Source organism: Carcharodon carcharias, chromosome 7 (genome assembly GCF_017639515.1).
Source record: "Carcharodon carcharias isolate sCarCar2 chromosome 7, sCarCar2.pri, whole genome shotgun sequence".
Taxonomy (NCBI): Eukaryota; Metazoa; Chordata; class Chondrichthyes; order Lamniformes; family Lamnidae; genus Carcharodon; species Carcharodon carcharias.
The window spans coordinates 7,605,687-7,614,760 of record NC_054473.1 but is presented as its reverse complement, the minus strand read 5'-3'; the positions used below and the strand labels follow the sequence as shown (position 1 = coordinate 7,614,760).

Genomic DNA, 9,074 nt, shown 5'->3' with positions numbered 1-9,074 from the left:
CCTCCCTTCCCCTCCCTTCCCCAGGAAGCTGGTCACAGTGTCCTCTTAAACCCAATGCAGGCAGCTTTCACATTGGGATGCTGGCTGCATTAAGTGTCGGCAGGAGATAATTCTCGCGCACACAGGGGTTGGCTGCCCCTTTAAGGGGCTGCAATGTTTTGGTTCGAATGGATTTTGAAAGCTTCTGTTTACGGGGAGAAATCGGCGACAGAGCCCAGCCCCCAGGTCTGTATAAAGGGAAGCAAAGCTGCTTTGGGATCTGCTCGCTGGCGGTTCAGGGAGCGCTGGGACATCGGTTGTAGACTGTTGCAGGCCGTTTGCTGAATCCATCTGTATTTTTCTCTTTAACACTTTCGAAGAAACTTAAAGCCCCAGCGAGGCTGTTGAAGAAGCTTCATCCCAGGACTAGGGAAATCCTCGTTAGGGCACCATCAAAAGGTAAAGAGAGAGAACGAGACTGGTGACTGCCAGCGGCGCTTTCCAGCTCCAGCAGCTATCCTACCCCCTAATTTCATCCGGAATGCAAACCTCTACCTTTAACCCTAACTACTGACCCCTAACTTCAACTGCTAACTAGAAACCCCAAATACAAACTCCAATGTGAACCTTAAACCTTAATCCTCAACTTGATACCCTAACCCCAACCCTAGCCACTGACTCCAGACCTTAACCACTGCCAACCTAACTCTAATGCCTACTCCTAAACTATGTCTAAATCTGACAGTCTAATCCCAAAGCAAATCCTGACTCCAACCCCCAATCCTAACCACTGACCCAAATCCCTAGGTTGATTGGCATCCTTACATCAGTGAGAGATGATGGCAACACCGCCTCAGAACTTTGGTGAGCTCATCTTTTGAGCCAATTCTGGCAAGACAAAGTCTGTCATGAGTGCCCTGAATGAAGCTGTCCCTTGATGGTGGTGCAGGATGACCTCTGCTGATGCCTTTTTGCAGGGCTACGGTCTGCTGTGGAGCTTCTGAAACTACATGTTGTGGTGGTGGAGAGTTCCTGTTCCCAAGCTAACCCGAACTCCACCACCATTGTGACAATCTTGATGATGCAGGCCAACTGCATTGTCAATGGTCACTCTGAAAGGGAAAGGTCAAGTCGAGGGGAAGCCTCCTGTGTGGACCAATAGATCTTCAATCATTGTCTCCCAAACGGATCCCTGGTACAGTTATGAATAGCTACATTGTAAGGTGCAGGGAAGGTTTACAACAATGGTTCCAGGTATGAGGGAATTTGGTCATGTGGATAGATTTGGTGAAACTGGGATTCACAGAATTATTATAGTGCAGAAGGGTGTGCACCATCTCTCCAGATGAGCATTTCACTTCGTTCCATTTTCCCACCTTCTCCCCTTAACCCTGCACATCACTTTTTCTTTTCCAGTAACAGTCTAATTCCCTTTTGAATGCCTCGATTGAACCATCACACTCACAGGCAGTGCCTTCTAGACCCTAACCACCCGCTGCATGAAAAAGTCTTTCCTCGTATTGCTTTTGCTTCTTTTGCCAATCACTTTAAATCTGTGCCCTCTCATTCTCAATCCTTTCATGAGTGAGAACATTTTCTCCCTATCTACTCTGTCCAGACCCCTCATGATTTTGAATATCTCTATCAGATCTCCACTCAGCCTTCTCTTCTCTGAGAAAAATAGTCCTAACTTCTCCAATCTATCTTCATAGCTGAAGTTCCTCATCCCTGGAACCATTCTCATGAATATTTTGTGCAGTCGCTTTACTGCCTTCACATCCTTCCTAAAGTATGGTGCCCAGAACTGGACACAATACTCCAACTGAGGCCGAACCAGTGTCTTATACAAGTTCAACATAACCTCCTTGCTCTTATACTCTACGTCCCTATTAATAAAGCCTGGGATACTGTGTGCTTTATTAACCGCTTTCTCAACCTGTCCTGTCACCTTCAATGGCTTATGCACATATACCCAGGTCCCTCTGCTCCTGCACCCCCTTTAGAATTGTACCCTTTATTTTATATTGTCTCTCCACATTCTTCCTATCAAAATGAACCACTTCACATTGTTCCACACTGAACCTCATCTGTCGCCTGTCTGTCCATTCCACCAACTTGTCTATGTCCTCACAGTTTGCAATGCTTCTGAATTTCAGATTATCAGCAAATCTTGATATTGTGCCCTGTACACCAAGGTCCACGTCATTAACATATATCAGGATAAAGCAAGGGTCCCAACACTGACCCCTGGGAAATTCTATGACAAACCTCCCTGCAGCCTGAGAAACATCCATTAATCACTTCTTACTGTTTCCTGTCACTCGGCCAATTTTGTATCCATGTTTCTATTGTCCCTTTTATTCCTTGAGCTATGACTTTTCTCACAAGTCTTTGTGTGGCACTGTATCAAATGCCTTTTGGAAGTCCATGTACACCACGTCAACAGCATTACCCTCATCAACCCTCTCTGTTACCTCTTTAGGAGGAGGTGGTGACATAGTGGTATTGTCACTGGACTGGTAATCCAGACACCCAGGGTAATGCTCTGGGAACTTAGGTTTGAATCCCACCACAGCAGATGGTGGAGTTTGAATTCAATAAAAATCTGGAGTTAAAAAGTCTGATGATGACCATGGCGACATTGTTGTAAAAACCTATCTGGTTCGCTAATGTCCTTTAGCGAAGGAAATCTGCTGTCCTCAACTGGTCTGGCCTACATGTGACTCCAGATCCACAGCAATGTGGTTGACTCTTAACTGCCCTCTGTACAAGGGCAATTAGGGATGGGCAATAAATGCTGGCCTAGCCAGCGACACACATATCCCATGAACGAATAAAAAAAAACTCCAGCAAGTTAGATTTTCCCTTAAGCAATCCACAATGGCCTTTCTTAATTAAGCTGCATTTGTCCATGCAACTTAATTTTGTCCCAAATTACTGTCTTAGAATTTTCCCCACCACTGAAGTTAAACTGACTGGCTTGTTGTTGCTTTACCCCCACTTTTGAATAAGGGTGTAACCTTTGCAATTCTCCAGTCCTCTGGCACCACTCCTAAGCCTAATGAAAAATTATGGCTAGTGCCTCTGCAATTTCCATTCACTTTTTCCTCTGTACCCTTGGATGCATCCCATTCCATTCTGGGGCCCTATCAGTTTTAAGTACAGATAGCCTGTATACAGCTAGATTCTAGATTCTCCCACAAGAGGAAACACCTTCTCCACATCCACCCTGTCAAGACCCCTCAGGGTCTTAAAGGTTTCAATCAAGTCGCCTCTCACTCTTCTAAACTCCAAGCCTAACCTGGGAACAAGCCTAACCTGCCCGACCTTTCCTCATAAGAAAGCCCAGCTGTTCCTGGTATTAGCCTAGTAAACCTTCTCTGAACTGCTAACGCATTTATATCCTTAAATAAGGAGACCAATACTGTACACAGTACTCCAGATGTGGTCGCACTAGTGCTCTGTATAACTGAGGGCGGGGGGAGGTCAGAGGGGCAAAGGAGATGGGGGGGGAGGGGGAGGGCGGGGGAGATGGGGGGCCAAGGTGGGGCGGGGGGGCCACGGGAGACAGGGGACCGGGGGACAGCAGGGCGGTGGGGGGGGACGCGAGGGAGGTGGGGGTTGGGGTCCGGGGGCCGGCCTGGACAACTTTGGAATAGTCAAGTTTGGAAGTGACAAAGCCATGAATGAGGGTTTCAGTGGTAGATGTGCTGAGGGAGGAGCAGTGACAGGCGGTGTAATGGAGAGAAGTGTAATGGGCCAGAAGCACAGCTCAGGGTCAAATAGGCCTCTGGAGTTCGTGAACAGTCTGTTTCAATCTGACTCAATGGCAATGGAGAAGGATGGAACACAAACATATGAAGTAGGAGCAGGAGTAGGTCACTCGGCCCCTCGAGTCTGCTCCACCACTCAATAAGATCATGGCTGATCTGACTGTAACCTCCCACCTACCCCTGATAACCTTTCACCCCCTTGTTAATCAAGAATCTATCCAGCTCGGCCTTAAAAGTATTCAATGACTCTGCTTTCACTGCCTTTTGAGAAAGAGAGTTCCAAAGACTCACGACCCTCTCAGAGAAAACATTTCTCCTCATCTCTGTCTTAACTGGGTGACCCTTTATTTTTAAACAGTGACCCCCCCAGTTCTAGATTCTCCCACAAAAGGAAACATTCTCTCCACATCCACCCTGTCAAGACCTCTCAGGATCTTAAATGTTTCAATCAAGTCGCCTCTCACTCTTCTGAATTCCAAGCCTAACCTGGGAACAAGCCTAACCTGACCGACCTTTCCTCATAAGAAAACCCAGCCGTTCCTGGTATTAGCCTAGTAAACCTTCTCTGAACTGCTAACGCATTTATATCCTTAAATAAGGAGACCAAAACTGTACACAGTACTCCAGATGTGGTCGCACTAGTGCTCTGTATAACTGAAGCATAACCTCCCTATTTTTATATTCAATTCCCCTCACAATAAACAATAACATTCTATTAGCTTTCCTAATTACTTGCTGTACCTGCATACTAGCCTTTGGTGATTCATGCACTAGGACACCCAGATCCCTCTGCATCTCAGAGCTCTGCAATCTCTCACCATTTAGATATATAACCAGGGAGGAGGGGGGGTGGTTGGGAGTGGGGGGGGGGCGGTGTTGGCTCAGGAACGGAATTTTTGGTGGAGTCACGTCGACCTTCTCAGAATGTAAAAGATCTCAAGGCTCTAATACTTGTCCCTCAACCAACCTCACTACAAAATAGGTTATCTCGTAATCATCTCAGCTGTCTTTATGGGACCTTGCTGTGCACAACAGTGACCACAGCTCATTGTTGTGAAGTGCTTTGGGACTTCCTGAGTATGTGACAGGTGTCGCTTTGATTTACTGTTCAGCAGTGAGGCGACAGCTCTCCCTGAGCCCCCAAGCCAGAGTGACTAAGGGCGACAATGTTAGTGAATTCCGTGGCCCCCGTAGGCATCTTCCTTCAAAGGTCAGCAAATCGGAGCAACGTTTTAACTGTCCTAACTCTGCCCTTAAAGCTCAACGTCCTGTGAGAGTGCGAGGTCAGTGAATCTACCCTATAACGGGGCAAGAGAACTGATTTCCCTTTAGCTTGGAGGTGCCAGACTGCAAGGGCCCAACCAGGTGACAGCTTTGGATAAAGGCAATAGGAGCAAGAAGAGACCATGTGACCCCCCCCCCACCTTGTGCCTGCACCACCACCCAATAAAACCATGGATAAGCTCCTACACCAATTCCGTTTTCCCACCCTATCCCCATAACTCCTGATTCCCAATGCCAAATCCCCATAACTCCTGATTCCCAATGCCAAATCTCGCTGGTGTCGTGGCAGTGACCAAATCTGCAGACTTGCACCGAGTGGTGTCAGCCAGAGTGTGGTGGAAGTGTAAAGGAGGAGGGGTAGCCTCTCACCCTAAACGTGTACTTACTGCACAGCAGGAACAGCCAGTCCGAACCAGGGAAGGGAGCAGCACCAGCAATTCCCTTGGCACCGTTGTGTGTGTGCCTGCCTGAGCCAGCCTCTGTCTGTGGGTGGGCAACTAATCTCCCGTTTGAAACATGCCTGCAGCCAGACATAGGTGAGTGGAAATACAAAATTCATTGTGTACGATTTATGCTCGGGGACATTTAAGAAATGGTGCTGTGTAACTTGGTAAGCAGTAATGTAAACTTGGCTACCGGGTTTCCTACATAACCTCAAAATACTTCAAGTGAAGTATGCTCAGGGGCATCCTAAGATTGTGAAAGGCATCAGAGGCGGAGTGGTTGAATTCAAAGTTTCAGTACTGCTCCAAGTCGCCAATTACAGCCCCCTTGCCGCTGAGAGGTATTAGTGGACATCCTGGTGGGGGGAGCGTCAGAGGGAGAATGTTACCAGTTGAATACAGGAGCAGTTTCTCTCCAGTAGTTGGCAGGCTGCCCTTTGCCCTTGGCTGTGGGTGTCTGATTCCACCTTGAGGTAAAAACATTACACAGGTGCCAACACTGGGCAGGCCTCAATCCCAAAATTAGCCCCAATTCAACATTAGACACTCAGACTGGCCACCAGGTAACTGGTGTGGGTAATCGAAATGGGCACATCTCTAAGGTTGTGACTGAGCTACATTATTGTGTAACTGGAGCTTTACTGCACTGATGTATGTAATCTGTACTGTGCCTCCCCTTGCATTGTTTGATGGGGTGGTGTATGGTTGGTTTGTTGTCCTTTACTTGTATTACCTTCTGGCTCGATGAGGCTTCTCTTACTCTAAGAGTGACTTGGAGATAGTCAGTATTTAGTTTTTCTTAAAACTGATTATTTACATTATTTACATCCAGGGCCTCATGGTAAGTACATTGTCTTCTGGACACAGACATCTGTGTTGGGTTCTCTAGGAGTCTCTTGGGTCATCTGGCCCTTATGTCATGCTTACATTGTCTAACTAACATAACTATTAACTCTTTACAGTGTAGAGGGAGCTTTACTCTGTATCTAACCCCATGCTGCACCTGTCCTGGGAGTGTTTGATGGGGACAGTGTAGAGGGATCTTTACTCTGTATCTAATCCTGTGCTGTACCTGTCCTGGGAGTGTTTGATGGGGACAGTGTAGAGGGGGCTTTACTCTGTATCTAACCCCGTGCTGTACCTGTCCTGGGAGTGTTTGATGGGGACAATGGATCCCCAAACTGGAAACAGGTCCTATTTTGACAACCCCATAAAGAACATCGGAAAAAAATAGCTGAAGATATTTCTTATGTCTTTTTTCTTTTACCTTAATGAAGGCTGCAGAATCGACGTGGCGTATCAGACGTCAGAACAAAATCTATGGGTTCTGAAGTGAGGCTAAAAGGGTTCTGTGATGAGGATGAGCTGGAAAGAACCTCTCCTGTTCCATCACGGCTTCGAAACAATATCCAAGTCCTGAATTTCAACCCTGTTTTGATGTTGAACATTGCCTTCCCCAGAATCCGGATAGAAATCTTGGGAGGTGAGATGGCGGAACAGAATCATCTGCTTCAGGAAACAACATTGTTCACTCATCTGGCAGCTGAAAGGATAGGAACATTGCTCAGTGTAGGGGGAGCTTTACTCTATATCTAACCCCGTGCTGTACCTGTCCTGGGAGTGTTTGATGGGGACAGTGTAGAGGGAGCTTTACTCTGTATCTAACCCCGTGCTGTACCAGCCCTGGGAGTGTTTGATGGGGATGGTGTAGACGGAGCTTTACTCTGTATCTAACCCCGTGCTGTTCATATCCTGATTTGCAGCTATTACTGGAATGTTTTTTGTATCCTCTCTGGTGAACACAGAAGCAAAATATTTGTTCATCTCTTCCCCCATTTCTTTTTATCTACTATTAACTCTCCACTGACATTCTCTAGAGGACCAACACTCACCTTACTTACTCTTTTCCTTTTTAAGTACTTTTAGAAAGTCTTGCTATCCGTTTTTACATTTCTAGGTAGCTTTGAGTCATTCTCTGTTGTTCTTTATTTTCTGTCCAATCATCTGTCCTGCCATTCATCTTTGCCGAGCTGTATGCTTTTTCTTTAAGTTTGATGCTTTCCTTAACTTCTTTAGTAAACCACGGATGTTGGGTCCTCCCCTTAGGATTTTCCTTTATAGTAGGAATGTACTTATCCTGAATACTCTGAAATATCCCCTTAAATGTCTGCCACTGCTTCTCTATTGATCTATCCTCTAGCCTAGTATCCCAGTTCACCTCAGCTAGCTCAACTTTCATCCCCACATAGTTGCCCTTATTTAAGTTTAAGATACTAGTGTAGACCCACTCTTCTCCCTTGCAAACTGGATGTAAAATTCAATCATATGTGGTGCTGCTACCTAGAGGTACTTTTACTCTGAGGTTATTAATTAATCCTGTCGTGCTACATGATGATTGAACAGAAAATAAAGAACAACAGAGAATGACTCAAAGGTTAATCGGGAGAAAGAAATAAGAGTATGAGAATAAGTTACCTAGAAATGTAAAAATGGATAGCAGAGTTTCTAAAGGTACTCGAAAAGGAAAAGAGTAAGTAAAATATAAAAAAAAAACAAAAACAGAATTACCTGGAAAAACTCAGCAGGTCTGGCAGCATCGGCAGAGAAGAAAAGAGTTGACGTTTCGAGTCCTCATGACACTTCGACAGAACTTGGGTTCGAGTCCAAGAAAGAGTTGAAATATAAGCTGGTAAAATATAACCTGCTCTCTGGTTGGTTCCAGAACATGCTGCTCTAAGAAACTATCTCAAAAGCATTCTAAGAATTCCTCATCCTGGCTACTACTGCTAATCTGATTTTCCAGTTTATGTGCAGATTAAAATCACCCATGATTATTGCCATCCCTTTATCACAAGCAGACAATATTTTCTCTTGAATACTTTGTCCTACACTGTGGCTACTGTTAGGGGGCCTGTAGACCACTCCCACTAATGACTTTTTTCTCTACTATTCCTCATCTCCACCCAAACCGATTCTACATCCTGATATCCTGAACCATGGTCATCTCTAACTATTGTGCCAATGCCCTCTTTGATTAACAGTGCTACCCCTCCACCTTTACCAAGCTTCCTATTCTTCTTGAATGTTATGTACCCTTCAATATTAAGGACCCAATCTTTGTCGTCCTGCAGCCACGTCTCCATAATTATTATCAGATCATACTTATTTACTTCAATGTGGGCCATCAATTCATTTACGTTGTTAGTAATTCTCCATGCATTCAGATAGAGAGCCTTCAGTTTTGTCTTTTTGTTATCTTTGTAACATCTAGCCTTGACTGTTGATGTATTCTTGGATTTTTTCTCTCTGTCCCTTCCTGCCATTCTCTGACCCTCATTTCTTACATTACTATTTTGCTCTCCTGTTTTGACTCTACATCTTGAATTGTCCCGGTACCCAAGCTTGATCCTTCACCCCTCTTGTTTATTTTAAAGCCCTCTCTACTTCCCTAGTTATGCGAATTGCGAGGACAATCGCCCAGCATAGTTCAGGTGTAAACTGTCCCAACGGTACAGCCCCCACTTACCCCAGTACTGATTCCAGTGCCCCACAAACCGGATCCCACTTCTCCCACACTAGAGAATGGTTCTAGGGA

General features: G+C 45.6%; 1 protein-coding gene across 1 annotated transcript in view; it reads left to right on the top strand.

Annotated features, from left to right (window-relative positions):
- The first annotated feature begins 300 nt into the window (after positions 1–300).
- LOC121279736 overlaps positions 301–9,074 on the top strand; it is a 139,546-nt gene continuing 130,772 nt past the window's right edge. Inside the window, exons 1-3 of the mRNA XM_041190994.1 lie at positions 301–438; positions 5,430–5,572; positions 6,757–6,962. Coding sequence (XP_041046928.1) covers positions 5,553–5,572; positions 6,757–6,962 — 226 coding nt within the window. The 5' untranslated portion in view covers positions 301–438; positions 5,430–5,552. The remainder of the gene's footprint in view (positions 439–5,429; positions 5,573–6,756; positions 6,963–9,074) is intronic.